This window comes from Apteryx mantelli, chromosome 5 (genome assembly GCF_036417845.1).
Source record: "Apteryx mantelli isolate bAptMan1 chromosome 5, bAptMan1.hap1, whole genome shotgun sequence".
NCBI classification, from domain to species: Eukaryota; Metazoa; Chordata; class Aves; order Apterygiformes; family Apterygidae; genus Apteryx; species Apteryx mantelli.
In genome coordinates, this window is record NC_089982.1 from 56,458,668 (window position 1) to 56,481,044 (window position 22,377).

The 22,377-nt window shown below is 39.8% G+C and overlaps 2 protein-coding genes across 10 annotated transcripts in view; both read left to right on the plus strand.

The window, feature by feature from the left end:
* The first annotated feature begins 548 nt into the window (after positions 1–548).
* On the plus strand, positions 549–11,000 carry PDCL2 (phosducin like 2). 5 transcript variants are annotated; one of them, XM_067298035.1, is made up of 6 exons: positions 549–729; positions 3,640–3,760; positions 5,218–5,308; positions 7,390–7,533; positions 9,184–9,392; positions 10,729–11,000. In XM_067298035.1, the coding sequence occupies exons 1-6, from the start codon at positions 724–726 to the stop codon at positions 10,875–10,877; spliced, it is 720 nt and encodes a 239-aa protein (XP_067154136.1). In that variant the 5' UTR covers positions 549–723; the 3' UTR covers positions 10,878–11,000. The 5 variants fall into 5 exon arrangements, with proteins under 5 accessions (XP_067154136.1, XP_013804907.1, XP_013804906.1 ...); XM_013949453.2 differs by lacking the exon at positions 549–729 and adding an exon at positions 789–904; XM_013949452.2 differs by lacking the exon at positions 549–729 and adding an exon at positions 2,834–2,957.
* Positions 11,001–15,776: 4,776 nt separating this feature from the next.
* CLOCK (clock circadian regulator) overlaps positions 15,777–22,377 on the plus strand; it is a 68,597-nt gene continuing 61,996 nt past the window's right edge. For all 5 annotated transcript variants that reach the window (XM_067298039.1, XM_067298044.1, XM_067298040.1 and 2 more), the window contains exon 1: positions 15,777–15,859. The gene's annotated coding sequence lies outside the window, so the exon portion shown is untranslated. The remainder of the gene's footprint in view (positions 15,860–22,377) is intronic.

Consider the following 22,377-nt stretch of genomic DNA (forward strand, 5'->3'; position numbering starts at 1 on the left):
TTGTAATATAACATTCTGCAGCTCTTTTATTAATACTTATGCTAATTTATGTAGCCAAATAGTGTTACATTTGCATATTCTTATTCTGCTCTCATATTTATTGGAAATGCATATTCTTTCATTGTCTGAGTAAGAGTAAACTCAGTCCCACAAAAAAGACATACACTGAAGTCAAGCTTTCATGCCTGATAAAATTGTGCAATAAGTCTAATTCATGTGATATGTTTCTTTACCACAACATATAATACTGCACTGCGACAAAGTTAAGGGAGCAGAGGAAGAAAACCCATGAGAAAATGTCATGCTTCAAAATATACAAATATTTCAGTGAAGAAAATTTATATAATTAGAATCTCTATTATGTTCAGTTTGTAGGAAGGCCAAACAAAAGGTGTGACATGAGACAAACTGCCACCCTCTTACACGGTTTCCTAAAAGGACCGCACGAGCTATTGGATGTTGTTTCCGCGGGGCGTGGCAGCATCTGCGCGTACGCGCAGGCCCGAGGGAGCGCGGGAGCGGGGCCGAGCGCGGGGCAGCCCGCCTCGCACGCAGGCAGCGCCGCGGCTCGCTCCAGCCCTCCGTGCGGAAGCAGCAGCCAACGCCCGCCACGCGACCGTTAGCCCGGCGAGGGGCGGGGCCGGCCGCGCGGCGCTGCCGCAACGGCCGCGCCGCCCGCCGAGTCAAACCTCCGTGAGGGCAGCGAGCCGCCCGGGCGCAGGCATGCAGGTGGGGGCCGGGAGCGGGGAAGAAAAGCGGAGGTGGCGGGCAGGGCAGGGCAGGGGCGAAGCCAGCAGCCGCGGAGGCTCCCTCGTTGCGGCCAAGCCTGCCGCAGCCTCCTGGAGGGTGAAGAGGGACCTGTGAAGCCTTCCCAGCCCCTGCGGGGCGTCCGGAGAAGTGAAAGGTCAGAAGAGCAGTTGGTGTGGGATTTCTCGTGAAAATACATCACGGAGGCTTTGTGATTTTTTTTTTTGGAACTTTTTTTGGAACTTTTTTTGGAACTTTTTTTGGAACTTTTTTTGGAACTTTTTTTGGAACTTTTTTTGGAACTTTTTTTGGAACTTTTTTTTGGAACTTTTTTTTTGAATTTTTTTTTTTTTTTAGCGGTTTACTTAATCATTAATATCCTTTAAGAATAATAAAATACTACACTTTGGTAGCTGGGTGATCATAGGTGTAGCATACTGTAAAGCATCATGTCACTCGCCCAAAGAGGAAATTGCAAATTAATATTTAAATTTAGCTTAGAAGTATTATTTACACTCTAGAATTGAAGTTGCCCAGCCTAGGGGTCCCAAACTTAATATGTGTGAGTACCACCCCTGGCAAAGCTAGTGGTAACTAACATTATCTTTGGCAGCAGTAAGAAGTATTAAGAGAAGTTTTCTTGCTTGGGATTGTGACCTACTAGTTGAGTAATACTGCTTCAGTAGTCCAGCTTTCTCACTACTGAAACCAATTTATGTCTGATCACTTGTGCTTGTTGCTTGGCTCCTTTGCCAGTTATGGTCAAATATCTGCTGAAGTTTTTGACAAACACTTTAATTTCTTTCTTCTGTGCATATACTGCAAATTTACACTGATATGTTAACCCTTGGGTTCTTAAACATTGATTTAGCTCAATTTGTTAAAAATTGTTAAAAGTTTAGCAGCTTCTGATCTTCCCTTCCTTGACATTGGAGTTCAGATTTATTTCAGAGACCTGCTTCTGTTATGTTTACTGTGATGTTAAATGTAGTATTCTTGATCCAATTCTTCTTGCTTTCACAAGATGTAAAAGCACCTAGAAAAGGTCCAATGTGCAATCAGTTAATCAATTCACGAACCTGTTGAGAGTTATAAACATTAAATAGAAATGATATAAAGTACACTGCTCAAGTAAAATACTGTAGAGAAATTTTATTTATGACCTACATTTACAGAAAAACACAAAGTGTCGAAATCTTTCCTGGCAAACACCACCCAGAGCTTGTCTTCTAGTTTAAAGTTACCTATGTTCAGCCTCTGTTTCAGTAGTCCTTTTCTGTTGTATGGTTTTGAAATGTATTTCAAAGTTATGATTATGATTATTATGAGCTTTATATTTCATAATCCTTCATAATCCTTCTGCTGGGGAGAAAAATTTGCATTCTGTGTAACAACCTAATCCTGACCTAAGTCAGGAAATCATATGCATGAGAGCATTTGTGTGGAGGCCAAAGCGCATGTGTGTCAGTCATGTGTCTTCAGTGGTTCCCCTGGAGTAATCTTCTCAGTTCGGTGGGGTTTTTGGTATCTTGACTGTACCTGAGTAAAAATTCTTCTTTGGTGAAGAATTTAAAACTTGTAATAAGACAAACAGTAAGACAGAATTTCTTAAATATGTAAATGCTGGGAATTAACTATAGCAAATCTCATAGGTTTTTCCTACTCCAGACCCATTAGTGACTACCTATTTTAGGATTATATGTGGAGCTTCTCTTTTATTATTTCCAAAAGATTATACTTTTAAATCAAAGAAGGGGAACACATAACTTATTCTTAAACCTGTATTTGCCTTTTCCTATGCGCATATGTTAGAGAATATTGAACTGAAGCTGTCTAGAATTAATTGCTTAGCATAACTTGCTTAGCATTAGTAGCTAAATTTGCTGAAGCCTTAGGCCTCAGGCTGTGAACTTGCTGTGAACTTTTACTTAGATAAGTAAAAGGGGGCCCCAGAGCCGGTTCAAGCTGGAGGGATAAAGAAGTTACATGGACAGCAGGAGTAGCCAACCTTGAAGATAAGAAGCAGCCTGCCTAGAGACAATGAAGGGGCCCAAGGAAGACGGGGAAGAACCGAGACCTAACTATTGCTATTGGTCCAAACTATCGCTTAAGGGGTGGGGAATTTAGATTGTAAGGGTATAATTGCCCAGGGATTTCTTTGTTTGGGGTCCCTCTTTGGAGGCACCCAGCTCGAGCTGTAATTACCACACGTATGTCATTAAATTTTATTTTTCTTCAATCTGACTTCGAACTTCTGCCTCAGCAGAACCTAGGGTCGGACCCTGTTATGGAGGCCGGCGAGCCTGATTTTCCATAACACACATATATATGCAGAAGTCCTGTGATGTAAATTAACATGGTATATCAGGGAGTGCATGTTGACACATTAGTATTAATCATTTATTTAAAATAAAAAGTTGGGCTTTTTTTCTTTTCTGATTTTAGGTATGCTTTTACATGTTTATTCAGAATGTCAATGCTTAGTAGTAATATTAAAATATTAATAGAAAAGTCATGCCTGTATAAAACTGTGTTTCTTTATGTATATGTGAGTGATGTTTTGGGTTTCTGAAGAAGGTTTCTATATATCTTTTAGACAAAATTTTTAACAGATATTTTGGAGACTGATAGGTTTAATTATGCTTAAATTTTGAGGGTTTTTTTTCCCCCTCTCATTTTCTTGTGGTTGTCTGTCCAGAAGTGAAAAATGCCAAATGAAAATTAGTGATAGATTAGAGAATGGTCCATGAAGATATTGCATACTCTAAGTAATAGTGTGCCTTTGTTATGACCTTACTATATGCCAAAGTGAAAAAGAGCTGGTTTTGGTTTAAAAAGGGGGCATGGGTGACTAATTTGTTGATTTATTTTTGTTTCATAATGTCAAAACAGGATCCAAATGAAGATACTGAATGGAATGACATATTGAGAGACTTTGGAATTCTTCCTCCAAAAGAAAAACCAAAAGATGAAATTGAAGAAATGGTTTTATGCTTGCAGAAAGAAGCAGAAGGCAAGTAAAATCAAAATATATATGCCATTAATATAACAACATTTGAAAATCTGAGGTATTTGCAGTAATGCTTTTTGAGCCATAAATATTGTATAATAATTATATTCTTATTTTAATTATTTTCACCCGGTTGATGTGTTTTCCTTTTTTTAAAAAAGGATACTGAATTAAACATACTGTAACATTACTGACAAACAATATGGCATCTGTTATGTACAGATACCTCACCTGCATCATTTCAATAAAGGGACTAGGCAGTATAAGCAAGATTCACATTCAAACAAATTGGTAGTAATCCACTCCTGTAATTTGGTAAGAACATGTGGATTTTATTACAACTGCTTTCCCCCTTTCCAGTAGCAGAATATTTTTCTTCCTGTAACTGTTTTCCGTTACTCCAAACTTCTCATATGATTAATATTTTCAATTTCTGTGAGAAGTTTTGAGATTTATGAGCCAAATTAACAGACAGTCCTTTACATCTGTCATCACAATTTTGTACAAGTATCTTTGCTGTCCAGAATTGGGTTTTGGCATGCAAACATCCATGTCCTGTCCACAGTGGGCATGAAGAAAAATGTATTCTCTTTTTCTTTGCAGATACCAGTATGTATTAGAAAATTGTTACTGTGGCTTCCCGTAGTTTCCCTTTGAAGAACAGAAAGCATGAAAGTGTAGTTACAACCATAATAGGAACTGGGAGTGGCACCTCTGTGTAAAACTGTGCCCCTTGGTACCAACTTCATTCCTGCAGGCAAGCAGCTTTGCGTAGACCCACTTCGGCTCTTGTTTAAATGTGTTGTAGTAATTTTCACTTTCTGACAAGTTCCAGACTTCCAAATTGAGATGCAAGTTACAGTTGGTTCAGCAGTTTTCAGCACTGTGTGTTTCTTTGACAATTTACAACAGGGAAAACACATAGTCTTTGTGACTTCAGCAGTAGCTTCTGCCAAATTCTTGGAGGCACTGTTCATCAGAATGCTGTTTATCTAAAGATGTATTAGAAGGTAATATCCAAAAATAAAAAAGTGGCAGAATGGCATATCACTGCATACTACACTGTTTAAATCACTGTTCTATGTTAACAACTTCAGTTCTTTTGGACTTATTTCTAAGCCTTTTTTTCTAGATCTGTGATCATTCCATTGCAGACTTTTGCAATCCTTTCTAGACTCCCACCAGTTGGCCTGGGCAGAAGTAGAGCCCAGTACAGATGTAGTTAGATCCAAGGACATAGCACATGCAAGTACCTAAGCAAGTAAATATCAGTAATGGTTAAATAATTTCATTTTTTCTCTCTTAAACAAAGCTATACCAAAATTGACTAATCTCTAAAATTACATGTACATTTTTTCTTTCATTAATTCCATGTCTGTGTAATAATTTTCATACAGACATTTAAAGTGTTTGTGGATACTTTAGTGAACAAAACATGACTTTTTGTTTGTTTGTTCTAGTGAAACTTTATGAAAGAATGAATCTTAAAGAATTAAAGGAAGCTGAAGATGACTTTGATGAGGCTGATATGAAAGCTGTTGAAATGTACAGGTATAGCAAGATATTCCTAGCCAGATTAACAATGCATGTGTCACTATTGTACATGTCCACAGAATCACAGAATGGTTGAGGTTGGAAGGGACCTCTGGAGGTCATCTACTCCAATCCCCCTGCTCAAGCAGGGTCACCTAGAGCACCTTGCACAGGATTGTGTCCAGGCAGCTTTTGAATTATCTCCAGAGAAGGAGACTCCACAACCTCTCTGGGCAACCTGTTCCAGTGCTCTGTCACCCTCACAGTGAAAAAGTTTTTCCTCATGTTCAGATGGAACTGTCTGTGTTTCAGTTTGTGCCCGTTGCCTCGCGTCCTGTCGCTGGGCACCACTGAAAAGAGTCTGGTCCCATCCTCTTGACACCCTCCCTTCAGATACTTGTACACATTGATAAGATCTCCTCTCAGCCTTCTCTTTTGCAGGCTGAACAGTCCCAGCTCTCTCAGCCTTTCCTCATAGGAGAGCAGTCCCTTATCATCTTAGTAGCCCCTCGCTGGACCCTGTACATGGTCCTGAAAAATAAACTAAGAATCTTTTGAATAGTAATGTCTACTGAGTGACACAGCTGCCTTGTTTCACCTTCTGCTCCTTTGCCAGCAGATAGAGGGGACAGCACTAAAGTTACTGTCCTACTTCCTCCTGATTGTCAATAGCAAAGAGGGAATTTACACTGTGATTTACTTTGACATTTTGTTTAAAAAAAAAAAAAAAGTTATTTCCCTTTTAAAATACTTAATTTAATCTCAAAGCTGCATGTTTAAAGGAAGAGACCACCAATATGCATTGCTCAGCTCAGCTGGATGAGAATACACCATACCACTGTATGTAGAAAAGTGTTGCATGTTTGAAGTGTCGTATACCCATCTTAGTTACAACATCTAATTTACACAAGTAGGGTTTATTCTCTGACTAATTCAGATCTGCTCTTCACTCTACTGCTCTAAAGATGCCATTTTCTGCCAGTCATTAGGAATTAGAACAGTGCTGATGAATACTCAGAGAAAGGAGCAATCCTGTAACCCCTTTTTTGTCTGTTCTTTTGGATATCAGTTTCTGTAGATTTCAAATCAGGAGGAAATGGAGTCGGTTGTGGGTATTCTTTTTCTCGTCATCTCTCTCTCTATCACGTTGCATAAGAGCATGAGGAGAAACAGGATGCATGTATGGTCCCATTTTTTCAAAGGATACTGAATTTGTGTACATGGGGTGCATGCTACCTACAAAGGGACTTTAATTCAGGGCAGCATGCTATTAAAGCAAAAACTGTATTTCAGTGCTGGAATAAAACTTTTATATTTTTTAATTGATAATATGATCAAAACATTTATTCTGTCTAGACTATCCATACTCAGTGCTTTTGCATTGTTAAAATTACTAAAATAATTCTAGTATTAACTCTGTGTATCTAGTGCTGTATTCTCATAAAAAGATAATCATGCTTTCATCATGTGAAAGTTGTGAACCTAAATTATCATGCATTCTTGCTAGAGTATAATAACGTTGCACATATATTAGTAAAATTTTTTTCTTCTTTTTTAAAGAAGAAAGCTACTTCTGTAGGGAAATAAATAGCTGTTTTTAGTTTAGCAAATCTTAAGGCATTTTTCATTGTCTATGGTGTCAATATTTTTAGAGTTGAAGACTGCCATCTAATGTCTTAACATTCCAATTTTCATGAAGTATTTAAAATTGCATTGTATAATAGGACACAGAATACTGGTAATTCTTGCTCAAACTAATCTCATTTTCAAAATTTTAAAAACAATTTGCATCTTCTTTAATTTTTCTTACTGTGTCTCCACTATCAAAACACTTGTGTAACATGTTTGTTACATAAGTTTCCCAAATCTGACATTAATGTATGCACATAAAAGAAGAAAACACATTTTAATGCTATCTTACTGAATAAAGATTAGCAGAGAAGCCTTTCTAGCTCAGAAATATTCCACTGATACTAAAAGACCTTGAGCTACAGAGTATTATTCAAAGCAATTTGTTTAAAGGAATTGAGAGGAATGCACTTTATATTATTATAAAATGCATTTAAAATTTTTCAAAGACATTTATTTTTTTTAATTAGGCAGCAACGCTTGCAAGAATGGAAGCGTCTTCAGCGGAGACAAAAGTATGGGGAGCTAAGAGAAATTTGTGGAGAGCAGTATGTAAAGGAAGTTACAAATGCTCCAAAAGACGTTTGGGTTATAATTCATCTTTATCGATCAAGGTAATTACTTTTTTGTTTAGATGTTGAGTGCTTCAATAGAAAGAATTCAGATGGTAAGAAAAAAGCGATACCAAGAAAAATTAAATATAATAAAGAGACTTTAGTGAAATAGCCATTGTTTGGAGCCAGTGGAACCCTGGAAAATGATCCCAGGATGGGGCCTCCTTGATTTGTTAATTCACTCTGTGAGAATTAATCACGTCACCTTTCATCACATGTACTAAAAATTTCTTAAGGTGTATGCTTATCGCCATGTACTGAATCTCATTGAGATTTCTGAATTTCACTGAGAAACTGGTGTCTGCTTTCTGTGCTAAAGGAAGTTCCTTTGCAGACTCCTTTCTCAGGAAATGTTCTCTTACATGATTATTCTACCTTTATTCCCCACTGACTCCAATAAGTCAAAAGCCCAGTAAGGAATAGTTCTGAAAAATCAAAAAATGCTAGGGAAATTGTTAGTTTATCAATTCTCGAATAAATTCTCTAGTGGTAGCAGACATTGTGATGGGATCCAGCAGAAATGTCAGAAGACTCCCATGATTACTTCAGCATATGTTAGCAACTCTAGAATTAGTATGGAATGCTTAAGAACATGGTTTTTAGATTCAGACCAGCTTTCTCTTTTCCTTCTTTTTAAGCCCATTGGGAGGAAGTTTCTCCCTCCCTCTCCCTCCCTCTCCCTCCCTCTCTCTTCCTCACCTGGAATGGAACATTACTTCCAGGAGCAAGGAATAGGTCAATCAAATGAAATTGTTCAAATTACAATAATGTAATTTAAACATCTGAAGAAACAAAATAGAAGGTTTTCTTCCTTTTCATTTTTTGTTTACTGGAGGATCAACTCTATGCTTCATCAGTGCATAAATACGAGTCTGTGAGGAAATTCATAATTCCTTAGGAATGAGTACCAAATCTCCCAAGCCTCTTGTGGCTAGAGTGTAACGAATCTGTTATTCCAAAACTGCAACCCTACCTGTCTTTGGCCACCAGAGGGTGCTGCTGGAACTCTATGATAAATCAGCTTCTTGAACTTTAGTCTGTTACAATAAAGATCCTAATTTTAAAAGGCTAAAGGGAGACCCAGCAAAAACCGTTGCTTTTTTTTAAAATGAGGCTAATATGGTGATTGCATCGCAAATACTAGCTATGAAAGTAATGAGCAGGCCTGTAGTGGTAATATGACTACACAAAGGTTTCCTTGAGGTTATTCAGATGGTACTAAAAGACTGGAGAAGTAATTAATTGTTCAACTGGAAGGTAATTTAAATAACTTACAGTGAAATTATAAATTTAAAATTTCCTTTAAACCCTGGACAAATGGACAAAATGAACTTTAAAATCTTAGTGGAGAACAAAATTGAAACACAATTCTTGAAGCTTCTGGTAGCTTTAATGACATATATTTCATACACTGTGCCTATTATATAGGTATTCGAAGTTTTTACTTGGATAGTTCTTTAAGCCAAAATGTTCTTCTTAGAAAAAAGCTAACTAAAATCTATACTGTAAACCCTATCACAAATTAAAGTAGAAAGATTAACCACATGTAAAGGTATATTTATTCTTCAAAAGCTTTGGTTTTAATAGACTCTAGTTGTTTTACAAATTGTTACACTGGAAGTGTCATCAAACTTGCTTATTTTTTTCTAGCATCCCAATGTGTTTACTAGTTAACCAACATCTTGGCCTGCTAGCCAAAAGGTTTCCAGAAGCCAAGTTTGTCAAAGCCATTGTGAACAGCTGCATTCAGAACTACCATGACAGATGTTTACCCACAATATTTGTGTATAAAACTGGTCAAATAAAAGGCAGGTTCATTGGAGTAGCTGAATGTGGGGGCATAAATCTTAAAGTGGAAGGTAAGAGAATTTTTTAAATTATTCCCTTTAACAATCTTCAGATTTTCTATAATAATCATCAGATCTCAAGATCATTGCTCAAAGGTGGAAAAGATTTTAAAACACTTTTATAGGGGAAAAAAAGCGCAGAAGAAGCAAGGAATGACTTATGTAATTCTCTGGTAAGAATATTTAATAAGCATGGTATTTTGCAGTTTCACAGTTAAATAGTATACTGAGGTAAATTTAGATTGTTGCAGGGATGGCTCTATATATTTTTGGTGAGATGGAGAATTTACTCTCTAATAAAAGATCCTTTTCTTCTTAAGTGAAAATGTTTAATCCAGTTAATAAGCTAATAGGGTTTTTCTACTGTATTACCAATCTGTCTTGGGGTGTTTGTCTTTACTAGGAGCAAATTGTATTATCTATGTATTGATTTAAGGTTTGTAGAGGCCTACAGATTAGCTTGACAAGAATTCTTCTGTTCTCTCTTCTAAGTAATTCTGAGTTATAGCAGATCAAGTTTTATTAAAATACATTCTGTAGCTGTTGTATCAAAACTACATATGTGGTTCTGTTACCATAATATCTAATCATTGTGTTCATTTATTCTCACAACTCTCCACTTTCTGTTCACTGACCACCACTTCAACATCTGCCAGTATGTCCAAAAATAAAAATCAATTGGTAATTTAATAATCTTATTCAGTGTTTTAAGGGACACCAATTTTCCTTGTTATCGATTTCATTGGATAGTTCTCCTCCCAGTTCTGTTATTCCTGGTTACCTCTGATTCAAGTTAGATATTGCATCAGTTTATATTTAACTCATATTTGGAAGCCTTTCTTGAAAAACATGAAGAGTTAATTTCTACTCTTCTAAATCAACCAAAATTATTTACCACAAGGCTATACAGCATTTCTAGGAAAAATTGGGGGGTAAAATTGGAATCTTGTGTGTTTAAAAAAAAAAAAAAAGGAAATCTGGATGCTTTCAAATCGATAACCTCTGTTTCTGCACCTGCCTGATAATTGGGAGACTGAGGTTACTTTCACTCTGCTGGAACATCTTCCTTTGTATTGGAAGGTCTCCAGACTAAGGGGAGGAAGAAATTGGAGTCCCTTGTCTCTTATCAGCACTACCCACTGCAGTGTTGCCCAAGCACAAGTGAGCGGTTTTGCTGTCAGGTGGTCTCCTATCCCTATTGTGATTATATCCAGTTCTAATTAACACAGTACGAAAATGTAGTTAGCAACTGTCTAAAATTTTTAAATAATTTGTGTGTTCTATGAATAAATGCATTTTGTAATCATTTATTGCAATTATCAACATAAATTATCATTTATTGTTACAGAGCTCGAATGGAAGCTAGCAGAAGTTGGAGCAATAAAAACTGACTTAGAAGAAAACCCCAAAAAGGACATTATGGATATGATGACATTTTCAGTGCAAAATATTTCTGCTCACAAAGACACCAATACAAAAAGCAGTGATGTGATGTAACCAAACATTATTTAAGCAGAAATTTTTAATGCAGATAATCTGTTTTGACTTAAATAAGCTGAAACTAACATAGCTCCTTACTCATTTTGTAAACCTGAAACAATACAAGGAGTTCTTGTTTCACTTGTATGTTTTTGATTTTGATGTTTGGAAGAAAATTAATTTAGTAAATAAAACCCAAATTTAGCTTTGGATAGATAGAGAGGCTCCTGTTGACACTGAGGACCTTGATTCTCCATTTCATACAAACCCTGCTTAAATGGAATTGGAAAGGGAGGATATTAGCTGGTGGGCTGTAATCCATGACTTTTTTTCTCCTTTTCTCCAGCATGCATGCAAGTTTGAGTTATTTAATTCCCTTAGTGAAATGATTGACTGTAGTGGAACTCTGCTCTGCTAACTACTTTCTCAGTTCCTCCCACTGAAAAGCTGGCCCAAGGAGAATGCTGTGTATAGTGATATAAAAGCAGGAGTTGGCCCTAAATCTATTAACTAATTTTTTCTTTTTTTAGTTTGACAGTTATGCAATAATCTTCTCCCATGTCAAGGATAATCTTCCCACTATTTGCTAATATGGACAGTTGCGTTGGTTGTTCTTTCCTAACAAAAATAAGTATCTAGTTAACAAAACAGTTTCATTTTGCTTATCCACAGTCGTACTGTAATCTATATGAGTGAATGAAGCTTCCTTATTCAGCATTTTTATTTATTATGAAGAGCAAATCCAATTGTATACTATTAATGTTATTTTTCCAGTGACTCAACTGAAAAAAAAACAAACTATCTCAATGTGCTAATGAAGATTTAATTATATGCAGTTGACATGGTTTATGGCATCAGGATGCAGAAACAAAAATGAAACAGAAGCAGTTCACTTAATACTTTGCACATATATACCTAAAAACAAGAAAATTAACATTAGCCAAAATTTTTGTCAGCCAGTAAAATATAGTTAGACTATTAGTAAATATCTACTAATAGATATCACTACAAGAAACATTTATTTTACAGATTCAAGGAGATAACTGCTAGATGTATTTCAGTGTTAACTGTATCTGGCACTTAGAACTAGAAAGCTAACCTATAGGAGTTTTAAATGTAACTGGGATTGCTGTGGGTGTGTGATGACCATATGCTTTGCAAATTGTTGCAGACAAACTTTGGGGATTAAAATATGGTTTCACAAGGTGAAGTGTTCAGAAGAAATACTTTTCACAAGGCTATGCTGTAAATCAGTTGGGAAGCCATTCCAGCTGGAAAAAAACCACTCCTTTTTACTGAGTTGTGTTTTTGTTTTTAAGTTGGATCAGTTTCCTGATCGTATTCACTGTAGGCACACAAGTATGCCATACCAATTACTTATGCAGCATATCCTCCAATGTGGCAGTAATGAAGTTGGCATGGTCATCAAAGATTTTAGGTATGGTTCCACCATCCCTTCAGTTTAGTATTAGTGTCATCATCTGCGAAAGAGAGCTTACTCTCAGCAGCTCACTTCTACCTCCCTTCTACTGTGCCTGCAGTTAGTTGCACAAGTGCTAGTGCTGTCACATTGGAAGGGACAGAATGCGTGGTTAGATGTGACAGGAAAAAGCCAAACCTTCCCTTTGGTGGCCCTTACATCCAGTTGAAGTGACTGCACAATGATGATTATAGTCCATCATCAGATGTGACAAAATTTAATGCAGCAAAATCTAAGAAAAACACAGGATAAAAGCAGCTGGTTTGGGTTTTTAGTCAATTACACCATTTGAAGGGAAGCATATTCAGAAAAGGAACTGGGAGGGCATGCTAGTAAACCCTGCTTAACAAGGAGTAGGTAGATTGTGGTAGGCTTTAAAACCAGCACTTTTGTAAAGACTGATTTTTTTGTATCTTTAAGAGATGTGAAATTTCATTTCAAAATCTGTTTCTTCAGACAGATCCTCTTAAAAAAATGCCAGTGAGGATCAAAAAAGAACTTTCAGAGTGGCTGATTGTTTTACAGCTCTGAAGTATATTACGTGCAAGATGTTGATGATTGCTTTATAGGGAACATGGCTGTGGTTATGGAAATGCACTGGAGATTTCTGCATTTCTGGCCAAATCTAGTCCCAGTATTCAATGATTCACAAAAGACTTGTTGCTCATAATTTGGCAATGTCTGGAACATTCGTGGGTGAAAGAAAACTATCATTACACACCAGAGCAAACTCACATTGACAACAGAAGTTGGAAACATAGTATTTTCAGGTGGAAAATAGTTTCGCAAAACCACTACTCCATTTCTGAGCTGATCGTCCCAGAAGCCCTTACAATACTTTCAAAAGAGAAGAATCAGTGGAAAAAAAAATAAAACAACACACCATTATTTTGGTTAGGCCATAGCCTTGGCAGAAGATGCAAATATGTGTTGTCTGTGCAGCTATGCTGCCTGTGTTTTGATCACGTCAAATCCCCTGATTTAAGATACTTCAAGGAGTAATTTGTTACTGCAAAATTCCTACGGGTAGGTGTTGTTCTCCTATACATGCAGGGTGTGAAGAGATACACCAGAGTATCTCTACTTTGTTTTCCTGAAGAATTACTGCTGGTTACTGAAGATCTTGTTGCAAATATATAACATAACATTTACATAACAAACAGTTTGATGCTACTTTTAGCCTCTTGGTTTCTTGGCTGTATTCTAGTTTTGGTAATTACACATTTTTCCTGAAATTGTTCCTCCAATTTCTCCTGGATTTTCCATTCCTATTGCGTAGTATTATCTTTTTCTGCATTTCATCACAGGAGTGTTATCCTTTGCATGAGTAATGAAATATTTGATTTTGTTTATATCACATTTTCCTTCATTGAAAGCCAGAAAGAGAGTATTATGAATCAGTAAAAACAAAAATCAAGTTTTTTTACTAATCCTTTAAAGTCTTTCTGTGGAAAAACTGAGGTTATGTTTAGCTCTTTGGCAGCATTACTACTTAAGAGGTTCCTGCCCCCCCACTACCTTTGCCTAAGTTGTATGGTCGCATGGTGAATCAGACAGAGAAACTGGTCTACCTGAAAAATAATCCAGAAAGGAAAATCCATGAGATTTTTGCAGCCAGATCAAGTTCCTTACTTCATTACAGACATCAACACTTTTTTTGGAGGGGCGCAGGGGAAGAAGGCTGATTAAACTTCTACAGATACACATCTGTAATCACAGTTTTAGATACATTATTACTGTTTAGGAGACCAACTGAAAAATAAACATCCTTGTAACTGAGGAAGAGAACTGGGAATATTTACACACTATTACTACCGAGTAATGTTTTATTTTACAGAAAATGTTTCCCTGGTATGTCCTGTGGCATGTAGAACAGGTTTATGCTAGCAGAATCACTGCACATTTAAGCATCTTCCAGTCCTGCAGTAGGCAGTACAACTGGGATCTGTTACAGCTAGGCATAAAGACTGTACAGTATCTGCTAGACATCTGGCTGATTAACTGTGATAACCAATGCTGCTTGTGAAAAATGATCCAGCTAATAAATACAACTTAGTCTGCAAAGTATAGGCACATCTTGCAGTTTTTATAAGCTTTCAAAATGCCTACATGCACACACACAAAGCAGTGGTAAGTTTTATTGTCGGAGACAGTCCTGCAAACTCATATCAGTGGTATCTTCCTGTGCTGAAATAATATATTTTTCAGAACAAAGCTACTCTTCATTGCAGTGTATAGTTTGACTAACAAAAATGCTTCAGCTGCATGCAGGACACTTCAGTTTATCGAGTTCACAATTTTGCTTTTACACTGCAGTACACAGAAGTCTGTAAGGATTGGCAAAAGAGAAGTAATAAATAAATTGCTGCTTCTCAATCAGAAAGTAGGAAACTTACTTGCTTTGAGTCTTCCACCAGTTTGGTGGTCCAGACAGCTGTCAGACATGAGCAGCAAGTACTTCTACTTGAAAAGGTTATATATTTCCACTTTTAAAGGTTATATGATTTTAATAGGTGTTATCTAAATTGAGATTTTTAAACTCGGCTAGGGTAATTGCTAATTTTTAATGTTAAGTAGGACTATTTTATAAAACTGGTATTAAAAGTCTTACATGCAGACAAGTCCGTACCGTGCCACCAGGTCTGTAGGTGGTACCAGTCCAACCACACCGATGGGGCGGCCGTCCGCCTGCCCGCCCTCCCCCCGAGGTGGCTCCGCGGCGGCACCTCCGCCCCCGGCGGTACCGGCCGCGCTGGATCACACGTTCAAGCAGGACTAACCCCTCTTCCGGGCAGCTAAGTTGACCATTTCAGTAAGAAAACCCCTACAAGCAGCGGAAACGGCTTCAAGGGCTTCGTTCCGCGCCCGCTTATGACCAAGCCCCGGGGCGCGGTACTTGGCGGCGGCTCGGCTTAGCCGCGGCCGTGGCGCGCGGCGCCGTCGCCGCAGCCCTCCTCGGTGGCCCCGCAGCCCGGCGGCCGGTACCCGGAGCCGAGTGGGCGAGCCGGAGGCCGGGCGAGCCGCGGGGCAGGGTGAGGGCCCGCGCCCCACGAAGCGGCCGCCGCCATTTCCTCGCGGCGCGGCGGGGTGAGGCGAGGCGAGGTGAGGCGAGGCGCGCGAGGTCAGGTCGCCACGGCACCCCAGCACGCTTGCGCGGCTGCACCTCGGCCCCCGGCCGGGCGGCTCCGAGGCGGCCAGTGCGCACGCGCGGAAGGGCCGCTGGCGGGCGGGAAGCGGCTCCGCCGCCGCCGCCGTGCGTGGCGCATGCGCAGGAGCGGCCGCCCCGACAGAGGGGCCGGAGTGCTGCGGCTTGCAGTGCGCCTCGGCGCACGCGCGGTGGCGCGAGGCGCCGCGGCTGCCGCCGGTGGGGTCGGCGGCGCAGGCGCGGTGGCGAGGGACTCCCAGGCCCGGCTGTTGGTGCTGCCGCTGTAGGAGGCTCTGGGCTGGCGGCGGGCTCGGCGCTGCGCGCAGGAAGCGGCTTCGCGGCGGAGGTCGGGCGGGCAGCGGCCGCGCGGCGCCGGTAAGGAGCGCGCGGCGCGGCGGTCGGGCCGGGCCCGGGCCGGCTCCCCTCCCCTCGGGGACGCCGCGAAGGGGAGCCATTAAAGTTTGACAGCGCCGGCGGGTCCCCCCGCCGCGGGGGCAGCGGCGGCGCGCGGCGAGGGCAACGGCCGCCCTTGGGCAGGGCGCGGGCGGCGGCGGCGGGCCGGGCCGCTCGCGGGGCACCCGCTAGGCCCGGTGACCCACTTTGTTGCTGTCACAACTCCCGGACACGCTCGGAGCCCTGCCCGCCTGGCCCGGCGCCCGCCCGGGCCGCCCCTGCCGCCGCCTCCCGGGCTGCGCGCGCGGGGCTCCCCGGGAGGCGGCTCCGCTCCGCGCCACGCCGCGCCTCGCAGCGCCGTTGCCCCCGCCGCCGCTGGGCCCGCGGGGGCGGCGCGGCCGCGGGACGGCGGCCCCGGCCCGGGCGCGGCGCGGCGAGGCGGCGCGGCCCCGCTGCGGCAGGTGGCGGCCTCTGTGGGAACTTCGGTGCGGTGCCCGCAGCGGCCCCGCGCTCTCCTAAGCGGAAGGGTTTGGTAGGAGCAGCCCCCGCTCCCGTGCTCGCTTACGTGCCTCCCTCCAGGCTGCGGGTCCAGCGCTGCGTGCGCGAAACGCGTCCCGCGGGCCGGGGAGCTCTGCGATACTTCTCTTAATTTTGTCCTTCTCTCAAGCCGAACTTGTTTGTTATTCAGTTTCATTTTCAGATTCCTATTACTTTTGACCTGGGATATAAATTCAGATTTTTTTTTTCCCATGAGGAGGAATGTTTTTAAACTAATGAAACATTTGTCCTGAGATTTTTGTAATGTCTTTTTCATATAAATGTTAAAAGTTGACCTGTTAAGAGGCACAGGTAAAGCCAGATATAGTTCTAGCTGCGATATGAACTGGCATGTAAAGACAGAGTGGCTGATCATGGATCCTGATCCTCTAAATCCTGGAAGTAATTTTTTTAGGGCATAGTTTGACAAGCAGTGCTTTTGGTGGTGGTGTTGACCAACAGGCCCGTCTGTTCCTTGCTCCGTGTCTTCATCTCTGTGCTGCCCTCCTCAGCCAGACCAGCACAGCTGTTGGTGGAGCTGTGTCCTTAACTAGATTGGGGAAATGATCCAGGTTAAAATTAACTACTTTTTTTTTTTTGATGTGGTTATATTTAACCTAGATCATTTCTCTGTGTGGCAGATGTGCCAGAAGGCAAGAGGATTGTTTAAGCAAATATTTTAGTGAAAGAAATGCTGGAGAAATACGCCTCAACTCCAGTAGTCCTGGCAAAGTTCATTATGAGTAGTTGTGTTGCATTCAGGTTGACTTCTTTGAAGAATAAAATTACTTTTGTCTCTGATTATCTGTGGGATTTGGACCTGTTATTTAAAACTAGATGGTATTTGATTGTTGTAGTAGAGGGTTTCTATTCGACAGGGTAGGTCACTTTGCAAAATTTTATTTAAATAAATTACTATTTTTTTATATGCATCTATTTAAGAAACTTTGTTATAAGATTACAAACATATTAAGGAAAATGGGATTGCTTCCAGATATATCAAATAATAAATGCTTGGGTTGGGGTTTTGTGGTTTGTTTTCTGGGCGCTGAGTGTGTTCAAGGTATGAGAACTTTTGTTGATAAGGTGAGAGTTACTTCCTCTTAAGAAATAGTTCAAAGAGGAAAAAAGTAACTCCCAGGCTGATTTTTAATGGTTTAAAATATCATTCAGTAGTGTCTCATATTTATTTGTTCTGGTTCGTATTCTTATGGAGAGAAGTCTATCTGCTTTTCTTAAGTCCTTTTATTTTACATATATTTGTTAATGTATTCTTTCTTAATGCTCTAAGGACCACATAAACTCCCTCTTGTGGCTAATTTTACACTTTTTATACTTAATTGAAAAAGTATCTGACTCGTAATTACTTCAAAAATTTTTTTGCAGGGTTGGTTAATTATCTTGGTAGTGTAGGATTTCACTGAAATCACGAAGCTTCATGGTTTGATCTTGCTGAGGAAATGGTTGCTTTTCAGAGCTTTGAGCTTTTGCTGAATTTTGGCTGTGTTCAAAAGTTGGACAAAAGGCTGAAGTTACAAATTAGTAGTAGGGGTAACACCCCCTCTCCACCCCAGATATTCTTTATATGAAATGTTTATGTGAACTTCCAAAATTGTGATTTTTTTCATTAAAAATGAAGAACATGAGTTAAAAATAGTTCTGATTCAAGACTGCAGGGTTTTTTCACCATTTGGAAATGTTTTTTTAGCTATGCTTCCTTTATGGAAGAGATGTGCAATCTGCTATCTGTCTATGCTGAAGTTGTGAGGCTTTTTAACATTGGAGAATATGGATAGTACTCTTAGAATAGAAAATTAATATCGTAATACCGTTTTTGATTAAAAAGCTATCACATTTATGATATTGGTAGGATGAAGCAAAATTATAGCAAAGGTGTCTTCTTTCTCAGTGCGTGGTAGTGAATTAGTTTTTCTTGAGTAAAAGACTTTGGTAGACATTTGAAAAGGTTTGGAGTAAAGAAAAGTGCATGTTAGCATTTCAGCCTTTTTAGTACAGTTTAGTGATAGTTTCCATAGGAACACTAGAATTCAAATGGGTAGCAAAGATGGTATTAGTAATTCTGCCATCCTTGTCTTCTATTTATTTATTTTGCAAAATATTTTTTTAACCTTGATACGTTGATTGAGCTGGTTCCCCCTGCTGAAGGCTGCACTGGCACTGCTGAAGGGGTGGCACAAGGGCAAGAGCGAGTGGCACTGTACTGTGAGAGCAGTAGCTGTTTTAAGGTAGCTTCAACTTTGGAGGGACAAGAGAATGTGTGGGACTACCGCCAAACAGTGGCCAAACCATTCAGCTGTCTCTAATGTTCTGCTAATACTGAATTATTATTATTATTATTATTATTGCTTGGAATTTAATAGTTTTTCAAAATAGAAAGAGGTGTAGGAAATGTCCTTTTGGTCATATACCAGAGCCTGGAATGAAAGACACATTGCAGTGTCTCCAGGCAACTCTGGCACCAGCAAATGTGGATATCCTTTGGGGAATTTACCTCATTTGCTTCTGGGGTTGGTCTGTGTGGGGTGAACAACTTACTACTGCAGTTTGTTATTTTGTTAGCTCTGTTAATGAGGTTGTGTAGTAATTTGAAGTGGTTGGTTGTTGGACATTTCCCAGTTCATTTGTTGCAGGAGTTAAAAATGTGAAATGCAAAAAACATGGAAGAGGAAGGAGACTCATGCTTAATGCATCTGAATGCTGCCCTGAAGGGTTGAATTCTCAACCCCTACCTCTGCCACAAAATTCCTTTGTGATGCAAAGGCCACTTTAATTTTGGCATACCTTATGCCTGAGTGTTTAATTTTATAGCCTTAATATTCTCTTACTGTACTTTTTGTGTATTATATTAGTTCTTAGTTATAGTTGCTTTTAGAATATATAATCAGATATGTAAAAAGTGTCAATGCTCTGCAATTCCCATATATTTAGTGTTATGTAAAAGCAACAAGGTTTCATAGGTTCTTAGAATCTTTGAGCAGTTTAGCACTGCACACTGTGGACTCTTTCCAGCTGTTACATTTTGTCGTTAGAGTCACTGAATCAGTTTTCATGTTCTGTACTGATGTTCTGAGGAAGATTGCTGAGTATATTATAAAATCATCTTTAGCAATATTAATATTTCGTTAAATATAGATTTTAAAAAAGAATGTAGGCTCTTTGAGAATCATGACTGATCAAGACTGCTATTTGGATAGTGGAGCTTATGGGTTAGTATATACTGTGGACATTTCTCATACTCATGATAGAAGTGTGGCTACTTAAATGCCTTGAATGAGCTTATAGTTGTGTGTTTAATAAACCCTTTGAGTATTTGAGGATGCTTCAGTTTTGAAGCTAATATTGTTTCACCTGTTATGACAGCCTAGCATCACAGGTTAAAAGAGATCAGAGTAATATGCTAATGTTGCAACAGAATAGAGCAGTTCCTGGAGCAGGACAGATATATTTATTTTAAAATCCACTTTAAATTGGTCTATGTGGCCTTGTTTTCCATATAGGTCCTTTTAGAATCCCATTAAAAAAGATATTTGCAGTTATCTCTGAGAAGGTTTTTGATGTGTGTTAGTTTGGTTTATGACCAAATCCGTAAAAGAATGTAAAGGAGTCAAAACTGGGATTTAGATGGTTTATGGATATCTACTCTAAAATAAAATTTTAGCCATGTATTGGCTAAATTTTATAGGTCCTAGGTTTTCATTAGTAAATTTTTCCAAACACCTTAAAATTTTGTTCTTACTCAGAACTGTCATAATCTTGTCAAAACTGAGCATCTTGGTATCAAAATCTGATTAGGGTTCATAAATTAGGCAACCTGTAATTTAGGCGTTCACTTGTCCACAGGCATGTTCAAACCACACCTCGGGCACACCTATGGGATTGGGCTCAGTCCAAGACCCAGTGGTGACTCTCACTTTTCTTCAGAAACACAAGGGAGGAGGAGGAAGAGGTTTTGTTGATGTCTCCTTTAAAAGCCAAAAAAAAAAAAATCCAAACCCTGAACATTCAGAAAGATCTTTTGAGGCTTTTTCACTGTGTACAAGTTGATTAAAGTCTAATTGGGCCAAAGAGAGATGATAGGCTGCTTGAAAAAAAGGAGATGGGCACCTGGGTTCAAGCCTTTGTCCCAGAAGCTATTTCAGAATCTTTTTCCATTTAAAATTTGAAGTGGCATTAGGGACTGGAAACCACGATGCTTCTGTCTCGTTTGGATGCCCTTTTCCCTAGAGAGGCGTGCACAGTTTTGCATGCGGGCTCTCTCCAGCAAAGTTTTACTTCTTATTTTTTCTCCCTGTTCTGAAGAATGCCATTGAAATGAGAAGCTATGACTTGGTCCCTCTTCACGGAGACATGTGGAGCTTGCTGAGAGCTGAACCCCTTCTGACAGTAGGGAGTGGCACTCAGGTTTCCTTTAGTCTCTGTTACTGTGCTGTAACCATTGAGCTGTTGGACAAAAATGAGAGCGCATCTTTTTCCTCCTGGTAGTACGGTAAAGGTATGGATTACTCCTGTTTTGAAGGGAAAAGCTTAGCTGTGTATGTCTAGGACAGGGCTCAGGACTGTTAGCACTAACTTTACCTGTGTCGTAGGCCTTTAGAAAGAGGTGAAGGCATAAGACTGTGTTCACTGGTTGCGCTGGTTTCCTTTAGTGATTCACGTCCCCACTAACCTTTTCAAATGTATTGCTGAGGGATGCAGTTCTCCCTGGCTTAGGTACTTATCTTAGAATTCTGCGTTCTGTTTCATAAAATTCCTATTTTGAGCCTTGCTTATAATCCCTGTTTGAGGAAGATTGTAGTTTAGTGCAGTGTTGCCTAACACTTACAGCCAGAGCAGGCTGTGGGACTTGGTAATTAACTTCTCACGTGATAGTGGTGGAGCTGCAGGATGCTGGGAAGAGAAAAGGTGGCTGGTGATGGGCTGATCATCCAGTCCAATGTCTGAATTTTAATTGTTTTAGAATACACTGTTGTTAACAAGTTAATGCCCCTTACATTGCAGATAAAATCTATGTGATTTTTTGGTTTGCAGCTCCACAAGCAACTGAGTATATCTCAATAGTTGCAAAAGGTCAACCTGAGATCCCAGAAGCATCCCATTAGCTGCTGAACTGGTAATTATCCAGGAAGTTCCAGCACTGCCTCGTAAATACCATGGGGGAAATATTTGTAAATATTTTGGAGGATGACCTGTAGCAAGCGTCTCCTCCTTGAAGGAAGGAGACAAGAAAGAATGTGTGATTTCCTAAAATGTGCATAAAGATGGCAAATATAAAATTTTACATGTTAAATCAAGATCTTGGAGAAAGTGAATATGAGATATTTAGCTGTCTAATGAAAACAAAAGAGATGGATGCTTCAAAATAAATTGTATTAATACAGCTAATCTTGTATTTCCAATTCTGAGAATGCTGCTGCTGTAAATAAAACGTAAGTTGCCATTTTTATGCTTTATGAATTACATCCAAGATGATAAAAGTTTTTAATGGTATAGTAAATGAGAGTTTCTGGCACTTAAAAGCATTTGATTTTTCTATTGGCTATTTCATTACATGTTTCATGTAATGTCAGAGATGGGCTTTTAGCTTTTGAGTTGTGGATTTTTTTGACATGCACTCTGGCAAAATTATCTCAAAGAATAATATTCCAGAATTTTGGTGCTGCTGGCAAGAGGGTGGTTGTGAATGCTGCTAGGGCAAACTCCTGCTGCTGTGGCGGGGAGGAGAGGCAGCATTCTTCAGACAGAGCTTGCCAAAGACCTGGAGTATCTTAGTTGGCATTGGTCATCCAAAAAATTCAAGGTATGTTAGAAAAAAAAGATCTTGGTACATGGAGTAACTTTCCGAGCCCTTACTCCTCTGTCAGGTGTGTTTGAAACCAAAGCGTGAAGGTGTGAAAAGTGAGAGAAATTAGATATTTCACCAAAATCTGCTTATTTCCCTTGGC

What these genes read in the sequence shown, in the direction of transcription:
- PDCL2 (XM_067298035.1), top strand. An exon ending in AAAGCTGTTGAAATGTACAG is followed by an intron (nt 5,309 to 7,389) that starts GTATAGCAAGAT and finishes TTTTTTAATTAG; the next exon opens with GCAGCAACGCTTGCAAGAAT. An exon ending in ATTCATCTTTATCGATCAAG is followed by an intron (nt 7,534 to 9,183) that starts GTAATTACTTTT and finishes ATTTTTTTCTAG; the next exon opens with CATCCCAATGTGTTTACTAG.